At 39.7% G+C, this 22,415-nt stretch overlaps 1 protein-coding gene across 2 annotated transcripts in view; it reads left to right on the top strand.

The window, feature by feature from the left end:
- UBE2E3 (ubiquitin conjugating enzyme E2 E3) overlaps nt 1–20,446 on the top strand; it is a 61,090-nt gene extending 40,644 nt beyond the window's left edge. Inside the window, exons 4-6 of one of the 2 annotated variants that reach the window (XM_082763964.1) lie at nt 14,228–14,360; nt 16,137–16,284; nt 17,928–20,446. In XM_082763964.1, coding sequence (XP_082620090.1) covers nt 14,228–14,360; nt 16,137–16,284; nt 17,928–18,025 — 379 coding nt within the window. In that variant the 3' untranslated portion in view covers nt 18,026–20,446. Of the gene's footprint in view, nt 1–14,227; nt 14,361–16,136; nt 16,285–17,927 lie in introns of those variants that run through there. The other variant, XR_014317842.1, reaches the window with a different exon arrangement.
- Nucleotides 20,447–22,415: the final 1,969 nt, after the last annotated feature.

Below are 22,415 nucleotides of genomic sequence, written 5' to 3'. Positions count from 1 at the left end.
TATCTAGCAAAATCAGAAGAAATGTCTGATTTGGTCTACTTCTTTTTTTCAGCCCCTTGTAAGATTTTTATTTAAGTTGTCTTCAATAAGTTTAGTATTTTAGTGGCCATATGTTTGGCAAGCTATGTAAATAATTTACAACCATTGTTTGTATTCATTTTTGTAGTTCTGAAGTTATTTTAAAGAAACAGCCCAAAGCTCTGATTCCAGAATTAATACATTTTCACATACATACTTCTGTTCGGATCTCCAGAAAAGTGCATTTAATTCATTAGTTTCACGCTGAACTGTTAACATTTTAGGTTGTTTTATTAGGAGAGAACAAAGAACTCCTGGCTTGTTGAAAATTTGTTACACAAAAATAAGGATGAAAAGGTTCCAGAAGAGCTGTTGTTAAGCATTGGGGACTGGATGAAGTTGTGCAGATTGGAAAGATTTACAAGACATCTGGTAATTAGCTTCCAGCTCCTATGGAGTTTTGCCCTGTGAAAGCTACTGCCGCTGCTTGAACTGGAGGGGGAGCAGGAAGGAGGTGAAATGTGACCCTGAGAAGCTAGGTCTCTGTGTTCACAAATTATCAGTGGGCTACTGAAGCCTCTGGGTACAGTTTACAAAGCCTGCCTCCTACAAAAAAATAAAATTAAAAATGCCTGGTATCTTTCCATTTGGGGGATTGTCTCCTGCTGCTATTTGCTTAGTGTGAGGGGGAAGGGGAACAGGCCATGGAGGTGCTGTTTATGACTTTCCCTATTTGAGCCTACCCGTGCCCCATGGGGACCATGTGGCAGCTGGGGGCTGCAGGAGCGTCCCCCTGCCCAGCCCAAGTGCCGTGGTGCTCAGGGCTGGATTTGGGGCTGTGTGCCCTGTTGGGGTCCCTGTCAGGAGAGGAACAGCAGAGCTTGGGGACACAGGGAACTCAGGACCAGGCCGCAGGACTCAAGCTTTTCATTTTTATCATTATTATTGCTATTGTTACTCCTGCTGTTACTTTCCAGCACTGTTTTTAAAAATTCCTTAAGGAACATTCAAACAAGAAAGAAAACTTTCTTTTTGGATTCATTTTATAAAGTGCCTCTTGGGAGCACCTTTCCACACTGAGTCTATAGAATAAGGTGTGTTTGTGTGGTTTCTGAAACTCAGGTGTGTTTAATCCTGAAGCACTGCTATGACCTGGTGCTTTGGTTACTTGCCGGAAACTCAGGAGACTTTTGCTTCTGTGCCCACTTCTGTCCCTCACCTACACAATCACTTTCAGGAAGTCATTGCCCTGTCATGTTTATTATTCTGCCTGTAAAACAGAATATTGATCTTGACTTTAGAGACTTACAATAAAACCAACTAATATCAGAATTATGTGGGTTTTGTTTTTATTTTTGGGGGGAGAGTGGGGAGAATATTTAATCATCTAAATATCAGGAATCAATCCCAGCAGGCTAACTACTAGTAAAAAAAATAAATAAAAATTGCATTTTCAGCTTTTAATATGTTAAGTACAATCTGCAGGCAGTCTGTCTGAAGTTAATTCTCCTAGTATTGATGTGCTTTAAACTTGAAAATAAAACATTTGCATAAAAATTAAAAAGAGCCTTATTGAGATGAATTGTCAGAAAGAATGTTATTTTTCTTAGACTGCAAATGTAAGCAAATGCGTGGTAATGATGTTCACCAAATTATGTGAGTGACTGGAAATGTTAAGGAAGTAGGGCTATATATCAACAGATAATTTTAGGACATGCTGGAAGAGATTAAATATAAGTTGTATATAACCTGATGAATTTTTCAATGATAGCAGTCAAATGTGTTCTTTCTACCGGTAAATCATGCTTGCAGTCACAAATGAACAAACATACACAGCCTGAGCCGTTGTTCTTGAGATTGCAGCCACTGTGCAGCTCATGCTGTAGCTGGATCTAATTCCTGGATGCAGTGCAACTGGTGCTGTAACTGTATCTGCTGAAAAGAAAGGTTTAGCACGTCCACAAAGAGGTCGATGCCATCCATGTGCTTTTGCTTTGCCCAAGTCTTCAGTTGCTGTATCCTAGCACAGGTGGTAAGCTGCTGTGGTTTTAACAGCTGCCGTGGTCGACCTGAATCTGGGCAGTGGGGGAAAGTTATGTTTCTCTTTGATTGTAGTTACAGAGAGATGTCTAGAAAGGTGAAGTTGCAGCGCATCTTAGTCCATGTGAACCAGTAGTTCAAGCTCTATGGCAAAGCTCTGAGCAGGTCTCTTATTTCCCAGCTCATCCTTAGTGGCTGTCAGCTTCTTGGAGGAGGCCTATAAACATTCATTGGGAAGCTCTACTCATTAAATTAACATTGTTAGAGAGAATTACAGTTGGGATGAAGCTGTTTTCTCAATAAACAGATTTTACTGAGACTTGTCTCACTTAGATGTTTATTGACTTTTTTCTGGAATGATTCTTATTTTCATATTTTTCTCTGATGCAGTACCCTTTTTGTACAGTAAAATAAGCTTTCATATCAGAAATTGATTTCTGTGTATGTATGGTGCTTTCTCAGGCTCGTTGAATTGCTGTGCTTTTGGAGTTAAAACTGTTATTCACATGGTGTTTTTTTTCAATGCTTTCAATGCACACTGCATTTATATCTTACTCCATACAAGATCTTGGTTCAGTTTTCCTCTATTTCTGCTATATACAAAACAGGTTCCTTTCTTCAACTGCTTTTAGGTTGAATCTCCAAATTGATGTACTCGTCTAAGAAATTGTACAATGGTGCTGGGTTTGCATTTTAGCACCCAGATCATTCCTGTCTCATGGCTCCAGGATGGTTACAGCTCCCGGGGTTTGGCCACTCTGTATACTATATGCTGAACAGACAAGGAGCAGAGTGGGCAAGAGATTGAGGGAGGATCCTGTGCCTCTGCTTGTATAGACAGAGGACTCAGGATCTGGAAGTGCACTCTCACAGCATGAATCCCACTGTCTTTTAAGCCCACTTTTATGCCCGCTGCTGCCACACTGCCCTAACAGATCAGATACGTAGAAAATGTTGACGGAGATGACCTTGTGCACAGCACTGTATGCAAAGCTTGTCATCATTTTGCTTTAAGCAGAGTTTAGAGCCCACAGTTACAGCTCTGAAAAAGTTGTGGAAAAGCATAACCAATACATAATCAACCATCAGTGTTGCCAATTTTTGTTAAATGGGATTAAAGACAGGCCCGAATGTTACACTGTTGGCTTGAGCAGGGTTCTTGGGTTTTGGTAACCAGATTCACACCCCTTCAAAACAGTGAAGTTTTCCAGTGCAGATAAAGCAGCTAGTGACAAAAGCCATTTTGCAATCACAGCCATGTCCCGGAAAGAGCCAGAGTTGAGGACTCATCCTTTTTGACATAACCTAAAACTTGTGTTGCCTACAGTGGTATGCTGAGTAAGTGGAAGTGATAGCAGTTCTCTTTCTTTGCATATCTGAAGGTCTTCCGGAGATCACATCCCTACAGCATCGGCTGTAAAAGCAGACTAACTGCTGAGGAGAAGCCTGCCTAATACACCCGTGCTGTATGTCTTCAGTGGAGAAACAGAGCATTTGCTTTTCAAGTACTGTCAATCTGCCCACATTAAGCACTGAATTTACTTCAAAATTTATTGCTGCTTTGACAGCTTTCAAGCACTCCATTTTTGTGTCTTTTCGAGAGGAAGAACGTTTTTAAAAAATGTGTTGTGGTGACAAAGGGCACTTCGAAGAGCAGAGCATCCGTATCCCCTACTTTAGGCTCTTGCTTAGTGTCTTGCCTCGAAGGCTGAGGGGATTTCTTTTAGTAGAGAACATCAGTGCAACAAAACTGAGAATTTAAAGGCAAAGAAGCTGCTCTCTAGACTTCAGTGTAACAGAACTTGACTTGACACAGCATTTCTGTGTCTGTTTTTAATGGTAATGAACTTCAGGAAACAGTGAGGTAGTCTGGAAGCTCAGAAACTCAGAGAAGTGGCTAAAAGGTGGTCATTTAGCAACTGCCAGCCCCTGCCTCTTGCAGCAGCTACAGCCCTTTCTGACTCCAGCTGCAGTCTCCTGCCTCTTTCATTTTAAACGTCTGAGCTGCAAACAAAACCACAATTCTTACGGTTGTTTAAACCAGGAGTGCTCTGTCTTCTTGGTAGCAAGGTCTGCATGCTGGTTTTGGAGAACCTCTTAGACTCCCAGTCACACTGGTGTCTCTGAAAAGAAAGAAATGTGAAGTGGGTTTGGGAGCTGATCATGTGAGCGTGGGCTCTGTGAGATGCTCAGCGTCATTTGAGAGCATGGTGGAATGGCTTTGTCATCCAGATCCAACCAAATGGCACTTGTAAAGTAAGCGGCAAAGTTATTCTTACGATTAAACCAATATGGAAACATATTACAGATACGTTTGCCAGGTGTCAGTGCTTCTGTTACCACCTTTCATGTACTTTTTTCCAATGTGGAGCTTTCAGCAATGATGAAGGAGAACTGTGGATGCAACAACTCCTGACTGTACAGAAAAGGTCGAGCTGTGGGTGAAATTCACATCACTTTGCTCATTGGCTGAAGTAGATGACTTGTATGTGGATTCAACAGAGGTGGCAGACTTTTCTTCAGAATTCCTACATGGTTACCTGCTTTCATCTGCTGTTGAGAGTTGCATTGTACAAGTGTGAGCTTTTCCCCAAAAAATGTCTTCCAAAAGCAGTTAACTAAGCTGTTTTTACTGCTATAAAGTCTGTGTTAAAGAGGCATAGATACAGTTGGGGAATGTCTTTGTGTATGAAGTGAGAAGGGTCAATTTTATTTTTGAGAAATAGAGCCTTTTACTAGTTACAGAGGCTTCTGTCAGACTTCTGTGATTTCAAGTTAGCTCTCCTACATAGGGAGCTATGGCACTACTTTTTCCTGTTTTGTTAGTCTGTAAAGCCTTTGATGTGGAAATGAAAGGAGGCAAGAGGGAGGAAGTGTTTAAAAGGAATAACAGAATTACATTAGGAAGAAAGTATATTCTGGATAGTTAGGAAGGCTGAACTGTGAACTGACTTAGAAGATGACAATACAGGCTTCTTTTGAGGGAAAATATCCAGTGCTTGCTATTTAAGAGCATGGATACAGGGCAGCATTCAGGAAGTTAGTGTGAAACAACTAAAAGCATAAGACTACTACGCATATGTTAAAAGAGTATTAGATCTCTGAGTGGATGCTCCTTACCCAGAGTATTAATGCATTTCAATGTAGGCAGGCTGTCTTGACTGGCTGTTTTTCTCTCTCCTCCATCTGTGTGTGGGCAAGCTGTAACTTCATTGCTGAAGTTGAAAGCTGATTTCTGAAGAGGGAAAAGGGCAGCAATATTCCTGCGAAGTAGTAAAGAAGGCCAGTCCTTCACATGCCAGGAGGAGGATGCTATGCCACGCTGACACCAGGAGCGTTGGGTGCTCGTTTGGACAGGTGGCTGCTGCAAGCGTGACTTCCCAGCAATTCTCTCTCGCTTGGTCCTTCAGGAAGTCACTATTTTTTTTTTATTTTTTTTTTTTTTTTAGAAAAAAGTTCATCCTTGACATTCATGACATTGACACCAATCCTAGTTTGCCTTTAGACTTGAATTGTTAGACTGTGACAATTCTCTAATGAACCAATGTGCTTTCTTTGTTCAAAAACACTGTTTATAGGTAGAATTCTTCTGAACTTTGGGCCAAAGATATATTTCTTAAGAAAGAAAATAAATCCACAGAGATTATGTGTGGGGGGGGGGGGGGGGGGGGGGGAATAAAAAAACATTGGTCAGTATTTTAAATTGCTTAACAGTGAGGTATTTGGGGCAGACAGCTGGGGACTTCATTTTTAACAGCTTTAATTGACTTTTGGCCTCAGTCTGTTGAAAATTTCCCGGTTATTGTTCATAGGCATGAAGGCATGAACCTTTGTAAGCTGACTACGTTTTTAAAGCCAGTTGTATTTTTAGATCAATTAGGTCCTGTGGTGAAATTGATTGTTTTAACTGTTCTTTCTTCCCAGGTCTAAGGTGCGTGTGTAAGGATGCTGAGAATACATTTTCATTTTTGACATTAAAGTTTTATTGAAAATACTGTTAGGAAATCCTAAACTTGTTTCTTCAGTGTCACTTAACCTCCTGACTTTGAAATTTTTCAGTGAATGATGGGAGCTGACTGATGTGTGGAATATGTGGGTGCCACAGAATTACTGAATGAGATACTAGTAGTACGGTCTCAGTCCAGCATGTAAGGGAATGTTCTAGGATTTGGGAGATTCACCCTGCAGTCATACTCCACAGAGTTTCTGGATGAGATTAGGCAAATGATCCTGTGTCTGGTGCTTCAATTTTGTGTGTATGTGGGTAGACACCTTAAACTATGGCTGTATGAGTCCTCAGGTACTGTGTGATTCTTTCAGTATGGATTGCTAGCATCAGGTTGGATGGAGGCTATAATACATTACAATAAATAAATAAATAAATAAATAATTGCAGGTGTATACCAGACGAGTTTTGTTTGTGTTAGGGAGTTAAGAAGGATCCTGTCTCATGGAAGATGAGCAAAATTTGCTGTATTTCCTAAATATTGATTCATCAGTAAGAAATTTTGAGTGAAAGGAAAATTTGAATTATAATTGGTAGACTAACTTATTTGGCAAAGTGATTTGACCTTAGTACAAACTGAGCTTTATACCAAAGGAAGAAAATAGCACACATTTTACCACTAGTCGGGCTAGTGTTTCAGTTGTGATGACAGGGAGCTCATCTTTTATTTTATTCTAAACTATGAATTTATTATGAACACATGTTGAAATAGCAGATAATGTTTCCTTTTACTGACTGGCCTGCTCTATGTTTTGGTAGGAAGTATGGGTAGTATTTGTGGTGTATGTGTGTGAAAAGGAGTTCCATGCAGATTTCAAGATGTTTAAAATAAACCTAACATTCAGCACGGACTTTCTTCATGCCATTGAGCTCTGTGATGTCTTTCTTTTTAAAAAGACTAGTCTTATTTAGAAAACTTTCTATATATTGCCTGCATAGTAGGTATTTATTTACAGCTCCTCTGTCAAGAGCATGGACAGGATCAATCCAATAAATTTTCTTACCTGCTTTAAACCCAGTAATTCTGTTTTAGCTTATCAAACTTCATTCTGGGGATAGTTATTTTTCAAAACAAAAGGTGTGGGAATTTGACCTCTGTAAGTGGCTATGTTTGTTCTGGAAAATGGAGGGAACCTGAGTAGGCTTCTAACAGCAGCAAGAAAGGTCCAAGGAACTATCAGGAATACAAATAGGAAAGTAATGTTGAGCTATTGTAGCAATTAACTAGTTTAATGTTTTTTTTTTTTTGGCATTGGAAAAATACCTACTTTCCGAAATGCATTACTTGGGGTATAACATCTGTGATGGAATTATCCAACGATTTGTTACCCATCTTTCTTTAATAACAGCAGTGAATATTCTTCTACAATAGCAAGTTTAGCACTGGAGGTCTTAATAGTCTAAAACACAGTAATCTGGCATCTTTCTGTTTAGGGTGATTAATAGCTGATCTGTAATCTGTTTTAGATTCCCCTAATGGTATGATTTGATGTGAACCAAGTGGGAGCACAAGATTACATTTTAACCCGGACCATGCAATCAGAAGTTTATGCTCTTTATGCTGGCAGCAGGAGGACAAATGATACTTGAGCAGGCATAAAGCCTGGTGCTGCAAAGTGAATCCATTGACCTTTTTGGAACATGTGTGGTTTGGCAAAGTTGGTTGACGTTGTATCAGTTCTTTCCTCCAAGTAGCCACACTGCTTTTGATCTGGTAGTAGGAGCTTTAAAGTTGGATTTACTGTTGCATCAAACCATGGCCTCAGGCACAAGTTCTGTGCTGCTTCACAACCAGCAGAATTATCAGGGGATCCCTAAGTTAAAAATAGGCTTTTCTAGCAGTAATTTCTAGACTTCAGTCTTAAGGGCATGATAGACTTTAAGGACATGACAGAAGCAAAGGTTTGTACAGTGAACGAGACTCCATGTATCTTCAGTTACATGGAGCCTCTATGGATTGTTAGAAGCAGTAAATAACCTTTTTCAGCAAACAGGTGTAACAGATAGTTCAGTGGCAGATAAAATAATACAGGTTATAGCTATATAAAGAACACAATAGACTGGAACTTTTTCTGTGTAAGAAATTGCACGTAACCTGGGAGCCTTAATAATAGTGAGTACCTTATCAAAAAGTAATCTCAACAGGAATTTCATACATTGCTGTAGACAACCCACATGTGTCCTACCCTAGCAAAATGCTGTAATCCAAAAATTAGGGTTATATTTGAAGCTTTTGCTAATGAAACAGTACACTTTCTGTGCATACAGGGTGTACTGCTTAGATGCTGGAAGAACAGGTGCTAAGGCACTGGCACTGATATTACAGACGCTGAGAATATGTACTCCAGAAAGCCTTGTACACTAGGCATTGAAAAACAAAGAAAATGGAAATTGTTGTCCATGCTTGTTAGTTTTCTAAGATACTTAAAAACAGTACTAGAAGCCACAAAAGTATGCCTTTTAATTAACGCTCATTTAATTTGTTGTGCACTATAAACAACACAAAGGAGAACCTCCAAAACTGGGAAAAGAGGATTAAGAAAGATGCTAATGGACAAATATTCTTCAAAATGTTGAAAATATCAAAGCAGGCAACTAATGTGAGCAACAACAAACATATTTTCATTCGCATGTTTAACATTAAAATATAACTACTGGTATGTGATTTGTGCTCTCTCCAGGTTTCACAGAGTAATGCTATGAACTAAGCTTGCACTAGACAGAGATCATTGATTCCTTGTGAGATTTTTTTTTAATTTTTTTTCTGAATTACCAGCAGCATGGCAGGTGTACGAATACAGTGCTAGACAACCCTTTCTCACTGCATGGAGTTTGAGGAAGGTTTTCACATGTACCAAGCCTGGAGGTTTGAGTTAGGAGCCGAGTGCCACATACAGTCAGGGAAAAGCAGATATCACCAGAGGGAGATGGCAAACCTGTGAGTTAGGGGGTATCTGGATGCTCCTTGTAATTTTGAAGTGGATTTTTCAAGTACATAGTTGCAGAGCATATTCAAGTGTAGTAATTGTTCCTTTCCTTAGTACCTTCATGTGAATTAAGGAAAAAACAAAAAAGTTATCCTACTCTGTTTGTAAGTAAGCACTGCCTGCACTTATATTGCTGTATAATTTATAGTTAAACCACTGCAACAGACTCACTGTGGCTGAGCAGTCTGTGAAGAGCTTAAGAATTTTTACTTTTGCTGAGTCTTATAAGAGTTCGGTGAGGCTGCAGCAGGGGCTCCTTTTTCTTACATACATGTAGCTCTCACTCCATGCACCCAACTTAATTTGTTAGTGGCTGTCTACCTGGGGAGCCTGAGGAATCTGTAATGGTGGAACCTTTGAAAGGCAGACACAGAAATACGCAGTCATTCGGAATTTAGTCATCCAGGAGTCAGTCACTCCTCTGCCAGAGCTTTGTGATACATCAGGATTTGCACATGCTGGGGGTCTCCCACTTCAGTCTGTGCTGTGGCTGCCATGCACCCCCAATGGTCATAGACCAGGATCTTTTGTTCCGTGGTACCAACCACGTTTCTCATAATTTCACTATCCGGAAGCTCCCTTCAGTTATGTCCTATTACAGACCCAGATTGTTTCTCATAATAAAGCATAATACGGAATCAACATCAAATCTAGGTAAATTACATTTTCCTTCTTGCTCTTTCCTTGTAATTATCACAGCCTCAGTGCTATAAAGGTACATTCTGTCACCAAATTTGGAGCACTGTGTTTTAGAAGAGCACTGTTGACAGTCAAAGCGCAGTTAGTGAGTACAGAAAGCAGCATGCTACTAGCATCATGCAGATTGGAAATTTCTTGTCCTACTTTCTCATCCTGCAGCTGGTTCCGTGTGGGCAGCCTTAATGCATTTTGATTTATTGAATTGTAATAAATACTAAATTCTGATTTCTGTAACCACCCTGTCAGGAGTCTAACAGAATCCTTACTGGTGTAAATGCTGCTGCATCTGTCTGGATGCTCATAGCGCTGTGCTGGAAAAGCCATTCTTCGTCTTCATGAAACCTGAGAGTCAGGGTTCAGTAGTGTTAGGTTTAAAGGACCTGGTGTGACCCCATAGGCCCCTAGAGTTTAACCTCACGTCTTCTCAAATTCACCTTCTGAAGTCATACTTGTAAATTAAATCTGTTCAGCTGACTAGCTTGGATGGGGTGCTGTTATAAATCCTTTGTCTTATCTTGATCAGTTATAGATCCCTCAGTGAAGCACATAATGAATATTTACTTAGGAAGCAGATGTAGCTGGTTAACTTTATTCTGTCAATTTGTCTATTTTATTTAACAAAATAATAATAAATCAATGCAGCTTCTATGTATTAAGTAGAAAGTCCTTAATTTTGTAAAGAATATTTTGTCATTTAATTTGCTGTGTTATTTTGTTTGATAATTTTTTAGCCTGGATTTAAAGAAAGAAATTGAGTGCTTCTTTTGCTGAGAATATACTGATGGTCCCTTTATGGAATTTGTGATGTTCTGTAGCTAATTTAGGAGGACAGCAGGCTGGTAGCAGTCAACTGAACATGTGCTGTGTAGCCAAAACACTTAAGTCATCATCAGATCTGTTGCTCCATTAGGATTTCATATTTTAAAGGGCAGACTGGAAGAAGATGCTTTGTCAATATTGATTCATCTGGGGGAGTCAGAAGGAACTGGGTCTTCCAGTGATGAAGAAACAGGAAAGGAAAATGTCGTATTCCCCATCACAGTGCTCTGCCCTGTGTGGCAGTGAGAGAGACTTCTAGGCTGTCACTCACCTCAAGCGTAAAGATTTAAGGTGAGATACTTGAAGCCTACGCTTGCAATAGGAGAATGAGTGTCTGAAATAGCAGGAGAATTTCCAGCAATAAAGAGCTCAAATACAGTTGCTAGAAGCACTTCTTGTGCCAGCCTCTTCAGTGCCCCCAGAAGGAAGAGAGTACTTTTTTTCTGGATGTGAAGCATCAGTGAAGCAACAGCGTGATGCTTCCTCATTCCCAGCTTTCAGCCCAGGGCTTTACCTGCCATCCACGGGAAAGGACGACTTGGGCTTGCACCAAGGAGTGGCGGTTCTGTCCGTGTGGCTTTCAGCAGCACCTGAGCAATGCTCTGCAGTGGCAGAGAGTCAAGGCGCTGGTCCCAGTGGGGCTGCAGTGCTGGGGGTGTGAGGGGGCATTGCTGGAACCCGGGCTGTCCATCTGCTCTGCTCTGTGCTTGTCCATGTCGGAGTAACCCCACGCTCCTGTCCTGGGGAAAGTCGCTGCGGAGGCTGAGGCAGCCCCGAATGGCTCTGCTCTGTTTTGCTGAGCCTTAAAGAGGTTCTGAGAGAAACAAGTGCTGTTGTGTTTGCTTCCAAAAGAGATTATCTTGGTATGTATACAAAACACAAAGTAGTCTGTGGCTGTCTGAATGTGGTCCGGAGTGGAAATACACAAGTAGTAGAAGCCAAGTGTGGTGTCTCATCTCTGCTCTTTAATCTCGTCTCCACATGCCAGTAATACTGTAATTGCTGGGGGTTCTTAATGAAGCAGGTTTATCTTTAATACTACTGGAAGTGAGACACCACTTCAGCAGTTAAATAGAAATTTCACAAACCTCAATCAGGTGTAATGAAATTGTTCGATTTAACAATTTTCTCCTTTATCTGAGTGTGTTTATTGTTACTGCTTGTATTACTTTTGACATTGCAGCAATCTTTTCTCAGTAGCAAGTTGAACACAGCGTTTTCTTCCTCTTACAAGGAGAAGAATCCCACTTCTCACATTATAGCCTGATCCTTTTATGTATTACTAGTCACAGCACAGAAGAGGACAGCAGATAGTAACAGGCAGAGAGTTATTGCACTTAGCTTCTGGCTATTAACTGATAGATGCCCTTGTTCTGACTGGGTGAGTGATTACCAGATAGTTTGGCACCGGCCTGGATGCTATAGCTGCACTTAATTGTGACTGATTCATTGGGCTGAAATATGTCACTAATTTAATTCAGCTATTTCATTAATCTGATTGAACTGCATCCAGCCGTTAGAGGTGTATGAAAGAAAGGTATGTGACACACGAGGCAAGAACAGTAACCTCTGTATTAAACTATAAAACAGTCATTAGGACATCTAATGCCGAAATTGAATTGCTCCATAGAAACTTGGTTTCCAAGCATAATACTAATTAGCTATAAGCTTGATGAATGTCAAGAATTAATTAAAACATTTCAGTAGCCTATGTGGGTTTTAAATATTGTCATTATTGCCCCAATATTTTCAGTTCATACACTAATTGCTTTTTAGAGAGCATACATGGAATTACCTTCTGGAGTGACTGAGGGTACAAATGGTTCATTATGTCATTGAAGGTGCACCTCCTTGCCTCTGGTTTTCCCTTCTTTCCTAAACTCTATCTACAGTTTTTGTTCCACTTTTGTGCATGAATTGCACATAGAAAGATAAGATCTGTGGTTTTAGACCCAAGCTTTATTTTGAAAGTACACTTTTAGTCTTTCTTTCTTAGCTGTACTCTGGAGGCCAGCACATTGTTGTTACCTACTTTCATTTTGGCAACAGGAAAATAGCTATGGTTCCATCAAATTATTTTTTTGTTTTTAATTAAATAGGATGTCAGCCAAAATCCATGATTATTTTTACCCTATTAATAAAAGGCCTGCAACAGTTTAGACATTTAGCACATGAAGCAGACACAAGAAAAAAAAAAAAAAAACATTATGGGAAATTATGAATTGAAAGGCAATTCCTAATCAAAATCAGCTTTTGGTTATTTCTTGAATATGATCTTAATGAAAAAGTAGCCAAATTTTTGTTGGGGGAATAGTAGATGCGTAGTGCAGACTGCTCATATTCCTTTTCTCTGATGAATGTCTCCACATGTTTGGCTACGTAGTAAGGATGAGCGTCCAACATGCCATGTTGTAGACTGCAGCCAGACAAATGCACGAGACGACATGACACGGGAAGAGCCTTAACACTGGGAAAGCTCCTCTGTGTGTTGAGCAGCACCAGAAACACAGACTCCCTGCCTGCAGCTTAGTACCCTGCTTCATGCACAATCACATGTGACAGTCCTCAGCGCCTGTTCCCTGGACCACAGAGGGAGAGAGGGAGAAAGACAAGGACACTTCTCCATGTGTCTGCAATGTGTAGGTAGTGCCTGGGAGGCTGTAAGGCAGGGAGAATTGAAAGGATCTTCTACGCTGCCTGCCGGGTTATTGACTTGTGTGTTTGGGTGTAATGGACCCACAGTGCCTCCGTGAGCTCAGCCGTGTTATTGTCTGCAGCAGTCAGCTTGGTTCTCAGCAGTTTGGATTCAAGGCCTTTTTCTTGTGGGAGCTTAGTTTAGTTTTTACACTGAGACTTGCTTACAGAAATGAGATTTTGCTTTGATTTTTTTTGGCTGCTGTGTTATAATAGCATGAAGTACAGTCTCCCCCTTTCAAAGTTTTAATTAGTTACAGAACAACCCTTTCACTAGTGAGAAATGTGTTCAGTATGGTACTTAAAATAAACTATTTTTGGCTAGTTGCCTAAATGCTGATAGCCCAGAGGCATAATACACATATCTCCTGAAGAAAACTTTTGGATTGACAGTGTCATAAGAAGCTCAATTCCAGCGTACTTAAACCTGCCTCTCCCATCCATAGTTGGAAAGGGTATTGCATTTCACTCTGTAGCATGTGAAAAAAGTGGAAATAAATGTGTATCAATATATATGTAGGTTACATTTTGTATGAAATTGTGATTAATTCGATACCTGGAAAAGACGAGTGTGGTTGAGATACACAACTTCTTTCATGTAGGGATATCATGTCATTGGAAAAATACCATGTAAAAGCTCAGAGCATACTACGTGCTTGGGGAAACAGATGTGGGGGAGTGTTTTGGACTGACAGTCCAGCTGCTGTTGGATTCTCCGTTCTATGTCCAGAGGCATAAGAGCCCAGGGACAGCGGAGTGCCCAGATACTGCCTGTTTAAAACACTGAGCCCCCTGAAATCAGTTGAAAATCAGGCAGATGTTGAAGATATGCCAGTGGGTAGCATTAAACAAAACAAAATGAATACAGAAGGAAATCCATAAAATACCTGTCTCAGAGGTAGATCTGACGCTCTTTTTTTTTTTTTTTTATCCTCTCTCTCTCCTTTCCTCTTCTTTTACGCAGTGCCGGCCCTAAAGGAGATAACATTTATGAATGGAGATCAACTATACTTGGACCTCCGGGTTCTGTATATGAAGGGGGCGTTTTTTTCCTGGATATCACATTTTCATCTGACTATCCGTTCAAGCCACCAAAGGTAAGGGTAAGGTTTTCATTGTGTTTGTTGTTTTTTTAACATATGAGAAGAATTTAACTTGTAGTAGGTTACTCAGCATCTTCTGAAAATCAAAATTTTTATGGGCACTTGAAAACAAAAGAATTCAAAATCTTGGCTTGCAATTTCAGCAAATCACGTGTCTAATTTATTTCCTGAATTCCACAATGAATACTGATTTCGAAGCATTACCCAGTAATAAATGACATGATAATTCTGATCAAGAGTAAAGATACAAGAAACTAATTTTAATAGAAGACAGCACAAGACCTTCTTATGCTTCCTTCATCTCATTCCAGCTACTAAAGTATATGTAAAAGAAACATTTTCCTACTGTAAACTAGATTCTATTTTATATACTTATGCATTAGTGTTAGCAAAATAACAGAAAGATAAAAAGAAGTAACATTAGACAGCTAAAGTATTATATTGTGACATAGAGTTGGGTAAATTATTGTGATGACTTCCATTATATTATAGACTGTCAAAATATTTATACTTGTTATATCACCAGCCATGTTTGATAGTATTTTTCAGCAAAAGTTCTTTTTATAAAATGAAAACAATATTAACTTTAATTAAAGTTTAATTTCCTTGCTTAGAATTAGTATGGTTGTTTAAGAAACCAGAATTTACTAACAGGTGTCAAAGAAGTTAAATGTTCCCTTTTCCCCTCCCTTAATGCCAAATTACAAATCTTGACCAGGGCACCAGAAAGGACACTGCTGACATTCACAAACAGTAAATGAGTTCTGTCACACAACATTTCTACAGCTTGTGGCTCTTGTGTCTGTAACATTGTTATTGTAAATCCAGTATCTTTTTCCATTCCCCAAAGGATTACAGTATAAAGAATAATACACCCTCTTATGTATTTCACACTTGCCTGAAACTTAAAAAAAATCAGTGTTCTTTAATAATGTTATAATGAAATGATGCAGAGATTTAGACAAATTCCTCTTTTTTTTTTTTTTTTTTTTTTTTTAAGAGTTAGGTTATTTTTGAATATTCAGTAGTTTCAGAAACTATCATGGATTTTTCCCCCTTTCATAAGTGTGAAAAAAAAAATTTCTTCATCTTGTGCTGTATATAGTTAAGGCACTTAAATGTTTCAAACTTTTTACTTGTGCAGAATAATACATATTTTACCGATATTAGTCTGAAATAATATAAAAATGAGGATGGTGTCGGTTAGAGAGGTAGCATTGTTTTAGGTGTGTATTATATCCTGTGTAATGAAAAGGTACGGCAAAGATTTCATTGCTAATTTGGACATGAATATTACAGCATTCCAATTTTAAATGTCATGGTCTATATTTGGGCTTTTGAAAGAAAGTAAAAGATAAGCTAATACTGCATATGCAGTCAAGTTCTAACTACTTCTTCACCTTCAATAACTTCAGTAAAGTTTTGTTTGTGATCAGACAGTTCTTGACACGTGATGTGTGCATGAACCTAGCATCCAGTACTACAAAGTAGGTCCTAATTTTTGTGGGTACCTGACAAAGGGCTTGTGTGAGAGCAGTCTGTGCACTGAAGATCTTGGTAGGTTTCTTAAAAATAGCCATGACTGCAATAAACAAAGTCTAATTTCAATAAAAAATATTTTTCTATTACAGAATGTTGCTTTAGAAAATGAGCGTAGAGGAGCTGCTTCCCCAGAAGCTCTGCAGCTCAGGGAGGGCCCCTCAGGGACTAGGGGCAGCATTCCTAGGCAACACTGAATGACTTTTTCTGTCTCTTGTGCTGCAATTCTAGGTTACTTTCCGTACCAGAATTTATCACTGCAACATCAACAGTCAGGGAGTCATCTGTCTGGATATCCTGAAGGACAACTGGAGCCCTGCTTTGACTATTTCAAAGGTCCTGCTGTCTATTTGTTCTCTTTTGACAGACTGCAACCCGGGTAAGGAGCTGATAGTTCTGGGCATCCACTCTTAGTCATTTGAACTATTTGCCATGGAATATATTTTGTATATTTGCTTATTTAGATTGAATCAAAGTTATTATTTTTAAAATCAGGGCTGAAACACTTCTGCTTGGATGCAGTCCCACATTTAATGGTGCTTCTCAGTCCTGTGATCCAACAGAAAGTAAATAGCATTAAGCCCATTTATTTCAAATGTGTGGTGGAGAAAATAAGTCAGTGTCTTTGAAGGTCTATATACTAAAGGCTGTAGCAAATGAGTGGTAGATCCAGGAGTAAAGCGAAGTCCTCTGAATTACAAACTCATAAATCATTCAGGTTGGAAGGGAACTACAGGAAGTCCCTTTGTCTTACGACAGCAATTGAGATGTTTAATCTTGCCAAAGTGCAGGTGACAAGGTTTGGGGAGATACTACCTTTTTCAGAGAGAGTTCCTTATTACTGTTGGGAGGAGAGGAACTCCACTGGCATCTGTAAAATTCTCAGGAACATCTGTATGACCAGTGCCACTGTGCTATGAATGCTAATTGCTTTCAGTCAGCACAGGAACTGAGAGGTAGTGCCAAGATGACAGGTCATTCGCAGGAGGCTGGTAACGAGCAGGGAGAATTAGGTTAGCCTCTTTGATACAGAAGTCTGATGACTCTTGACACAGTACAACTGGATCCCCTCAGTGTGTCTCCTACGGTCTTGACACCAAAAGGTACTCCAGCCTTCTCCCAGCCCTGTGAAGGGAGGATGCCAGCCTGCACGTGCTGAGTGCCCCATGCACCCAGCTGCCCTTCCAAAGGAAGCAGGGTGCCTGGCTGGGACGAGCAGTTGTGGTACAACTCATTCTGTCCATGACGGGGACAATGCTAAGACAGACTTGAGATGCTGCCCCTTACAGGACATTTTTCCTGCAGGCAGAAGGTGGCTGGTGGGTGTATCCTGAAGTTAGGTGCATGGAGCTTTTCAGCTGCAGAGAGTAGGTTCTGCTTACAAGGATCTTGATTTCTTTGAAGTTAAGGAGCTGTTTTTTTCTGTGTCTCACCAGGAAATTGTTGCACTTGTCTGTTGTTTCGCCACCACCAGCTGGCAGCAAGTCTGTCTGTCCAGGAGATGTTTACCCTCCTTTAGCAGATTAAATCTTTTTAAAAATGGAAGACTTTTTGGGAAGGTTTTTATTTTCAAGACATTAGTTGCTTAAAAACATTGACAAATCGCACCTGACGAAATGGTATCTGAATTGCTGGTGATCTTACAAAACTTCACACCAAGCCTTTTGTCAGGTTTTGGCTGAAAAGAATAGCTGTATCATTTGAACACAGGTGTCTGCCTGTCATCTGACACACTAACACACAGATAACTGAAACTGATTAAAGCATTTTTCTGTTCGCTGTGCTTTGTGTGCTTTCTCCTGGAAATGTATGCTAGGAGCCCCACTACATGTCACAGCATTTTCTGGCCTAACAAAGACTGTATTTTGGAATAGATTCTGTATTTTAAATCATGGTGGGTTTGGTTGGTTGGTTGGTTTTGTGTTTGCTTTTTTTTTTTTTTTGGTTGGTTTTATTATTGGGATTTTTTTTTTTTTTTTACTGTGAAATACTTTCTAATTCATTTTCTCCTGCCCTTTACAGCTGATCCTTTGGTTGGAAGCATAGCTACTCAGTATCTGACCAACAGAGCAGAACATGACAGGATAGCCAGACAGTGGACCAAGAGATATGCAACATAAACGACAAACTACTTGTGCAGTGTGAAGGTGCAGAAGGCAACTTTACAGTGTGCAACAAATCTTTATAGCCTTTACAATACGGACTTCTGTGTATATGTTATACTGATTCTACTCTGCTTTTATCCTTTTGAAGACTGGGATACTGCCCCCCAAAAAGGTAAATGCTATCAAGAGTAGAAATTTGTAGCTGTAGATTAGTTATGTTTAAAATGCCTACTTGCAAGTCTTGCTTCTTTGGGATATCAAAATGTATTTTGTGATGTACTAAGGATACTGTTCCTGAAGTCAACCAAATATTATAGTGCATTTTAGCCTAATTCATTATCTGTATGAAGTTATTAAAGGTAGCTGTAGATTACTAGGAATTATGTCATTTGTATTAAACCCAGATCTATTTCCAATATGTGGTACATGCTGTTGTGAAAACTGTTTTAACTTTTACCTTTGTCAGTTTGTAATGAAAGGATTTCCTTTTTCCCTTTGTAGCTCAGAGAGCACCCAGTGTATCATCTCAAACACAATAAACATGTTCCCCAAGGAGTAGTTTCTTTGTTTTCCTATTTTAAATTAATATTTGAAGAAATTTAATTATAGTAACAAGGCAGGGCCAATGTATCACAGATCCCTGTGGATAATCTTTAAATTAATATACATAAGCAAAGGCTTGCTATTAAATGTTTAATGCACCTGTGGATTGTTTAAGTTTTCCCTGTTTGTTTTTGTTTTGTTTTGTTTTTACAGAACAAATGTCATTTATACAATTTCCTTAAATTTAATACTGCTCAGCTGTTTCTCAAGTTGGAATGAGAGCATTGCATATGCTTCCTCCAAAAGCTAACATAGCTGGTTGCTTCAGGGCCAGACCTGTTCCTGTAACAAACCGAGTCTTGCTACAAACTCTTTTTGCAGGACCAGGGCCAAGTTACACACAGTCTGGTGCTTTTATGTCAAAGTAAAGCAAGTCGGACTTGCTCTGGAGAACTACAGTTGTCCATTGAAAATGGTCTTCCAAAGCACGATTAAACACTATCTTGTCTATCCAGAAAAGAAAGGAGTAGAATTAAATTTGATTAGATAGTTATAACAGAAAAACAGTTGTGGGGGATATTAACTTTTCTTAGTGAAAATGAAATATGTAAAACTTTTAGACTACTTTTCCCTCTCCCCTATTCACTTTCTGGCTTGCAAATTTTGTAACATCTGTAAGTAACAAAGATACAGCTTTATAGTACATACAGTAGAGTCACTACTAGTTTTATAATTTAAGCTTTTGTAGGTTACCAGTCACGCTATCGATTATACAAAAAGAGATTTGATCCCTTTAAATGATTTTTAAAAATACAATTAATTTTAAACTTCACTGCCTCCCTTACTATCTGGTGTTTTTGGAGATAATGTAGCACTTCCATCAATAAGATGCTCTGCTCACTTAATATATGAAAAATGAATGTTAAGTTTAAATATTAAAGCAATAGAAAAAATGATAAAGATTAGATCTAAGTTAGTCATCACTATATAGATCCCTGTTTTTTGTATCACATAACCTTTGACCATGAATTGCCCACCCTACTTTAAATATTTCTACAGATTCCTGAAGGTGGCTTGAAGAACTGCGTATCCCAAATATCTCAACCTAGAAGCCAGTCTCTCTTGATAGCTACAAGATAGCTTTAGAGTTCAGGTTTTAAAGTGCAAAAGGGAATGAGAAACAGGGGATCTGGCAGGTGAATATGCCTAAGTCAGGTAACAGACTAATGCCAGGAGATGAAGTGCTGGAAATCACTGCTGACGGTGACCAGAGTTTCTCATTTTGTCATTGAACATGTGAGAAATAGCACAGATTGGCAAAGAAACAAGGGGCTATTACATCCGTGTTGGATATCTACAGTCTGCTCACTGCTGTCCACTAGTGCACTGGTGTGTTATGCAGTGCTCGTACACCACTCCAGTGACTTCCCAGTGAGGAGCAAACTATGTATTTCACATGTTAACTATGTTGCCTACAGAATTTACAGATATTTATATCATAAAATATTATGGTATAAAAATACAGGTTTTATTTTAATTTTAATGTATTTTGTTTTTGTATTGTACTGACAACTTCAAAGACCTAGGTGTACAAGTGGGATGCCTTGTTAGCGTTGCCCCATCTTGCCTTCCTTGCAATTGGATCCTTTACACTGAATTCCCATCCTTTTCTTTTTTCTTTTTTTTTGTTGGTTTGTCATGATTCTGTTCTTTTTTTAATGTAGTTTTTTTTTGTGTGTAAATTTTATATTTACTGAAGTAAAGGTTGTTTTTGTGTAAACATTTAAACTTTTAAAAAAAAAAAGAAAAGAAGCTAATTTTGTTTCTCAAGTTCTCTCTGCTAAACCATGCAGTAGAAATTTGTATTGTTAAATAAATCAATTAGTTGTTAAATGCGAACGTGTGTCTGTTTTCATGGGGAAGAGAGAAATTGCTGCCTGAAATATATCCAAAATGCCAGTTGCAAAGAGCATCTGGTATTTTCAAACCGTTTCCTTTCCTGGCTGTGCCAGGGTAAATGCCGGACACTACCCTGTCACAGTGCTGATCCTGTTTTACAGTTCAAGTTTTCAGGTCCATCTTCTATCACCCATCACCAGGCTGATTCAGGAATTTGCATTCAGGAGAATGCAAATTTAAATGATACATTTCAATAAACCACACTCCCCCTCTTGCCCTACACTTTGCATGGCCTTTGGAGACACTTGCACTTGCTGATCTGCATTTGAGGCCCGTAGTTGGGGAGGGAAAGGAGTCACTCAGGGCCAGAAAGCTTCAAGTAGCCAAGTAGCTTCCCCAGCTTTGCAAGGGGAGCAGGAACTGAGTCAGCTGTGGGCTGTGCTCTGCACCCCCCCTTCCTCTGGGGAAAGGGGAATGTGCAGCCCCGCGGTGCTGCCCAGCAGCCCTTGCCCTGTGTGCGATGCTCTGGGGCAGTGGGCATTGTGAGCATGGAGATGGAGCTCTGGATGCTTATGTGAAAGCAAGAAGACCTGCTTGGGCATCCTGAACCACACAGCTTCACAGGACTGCAAGGCTGTCCTGACTGGATGCGACTGGGCCATGAAATTGCATTACATATGCAGCCCATGCTACATGCAGGGAAACATGCACTGGAGAGCCCAGCACTGCTTTGCCTGCATTATCCCTTTAACCTCTGCATGGTGGCACTGCTTGCATCGATATCACACTGTGGCTCCTGGGGCAGACCAGCAGCTCCCCTTCCCTCCCTGGCCACCCAGGCTGGAGGTGGCTGCAGAGGAGCCCAAGACCCCAGGAGAGATCAGGGTCAAATATGTGCTAAAGGGAGAAGTAAGACGAGTACAACTGCTTGTACTATGGCCTGACCTTGCTGAAATGTTGATGATAATTAGATACATTCAGCTGTGGCTTAGGTGGAAGAGCAGATAATGAACTTGGCAAGTGACTGCTGAAATGTTCGCAGCACTTTGCTTTTCTATTCCTAAAGAGGGAAACCTGCTCTAGCGTGTTTTCCTCCAATTCTCTGTGTGCATGTCTGCAGAGCGGTACTGTGAGTAGCTCTGTCACTGGGTAAAAGAGAAAGCACCCACTGTGGCAAGAGTTGGGGAGACCTTAATAACAAAAACTGCCAGGATTAGGTAAGATAAGAGTAGCATGAAAAATATACATATCTCATTCCCTCATGGTGACTACATCCAAGCACAGGCTCTGCATCTACAGTGATGGAAGATGTTGTGGGACCACATGCATGGGTAACACGCATATGTTGTCTCACATTGTTGTTGCCCTTGCTCTTCTCCTGCAGGCAATGTGTTGACAGCCCTATCTATGTACTGTTTCCCAGCACTGGGATGCATTTTGTAACTTTACTGTCTAAGATAAACATATCTTTGCATGATCCTAAATTGTTACCCTGCACAACGTCCTTTGATAGTGAATGCTAAAGTTCAATTACAAACTGTGTAAAAAATAGTTTGTCATGTGATTTTTTTCATTTAACCTGCTCATTAATGTTTTATGCCACCTAGTTTTGTATTGTGAGAAATAATGAATAATTGCATCTGTTATCTTCCTTGATCCCGTTTATGATTTTATTTATCATCATTATTATCAGCCCCTAGTAACCACTTTTTCCAGACTCAAAAGTCCTCATTTATTTAATCTCTCCCTGTACAAAGGTATTCTGATCATCCTGGTCACCCTTGTCTGAGCAGTTTGTAATTCTGCTCCAGCTAATTTAAGGGACTGAGAGCTGTGCATTGCATGCAAAAGGTGAACTCAGTTCATCCAGAATCGTGTGTTCTGGTTTAGTCTGATTGCCTAGTAATTCTTACTGCTCTGTTTGCCTTGTTGACCACTGCTTATTGCTTAGTTAATGTTTTCA

Source organism: Aythya marila (assembly GCF_965140915.1).
Source record: "Aythya marila genome assembly, chromosome: 6".
In the NCBI taxonomy this organism is placed as follows: Eukaryota; Metazoa; Chordata; class Aves; order Anseriformes; family Anatidae; genus Aythya; species Aythya marila.
The sequence above is the reverse complement of the archived record's forward strand: the minus strand, read 5'-3'. Positions and strand labels throughout refer to the sequence as shown.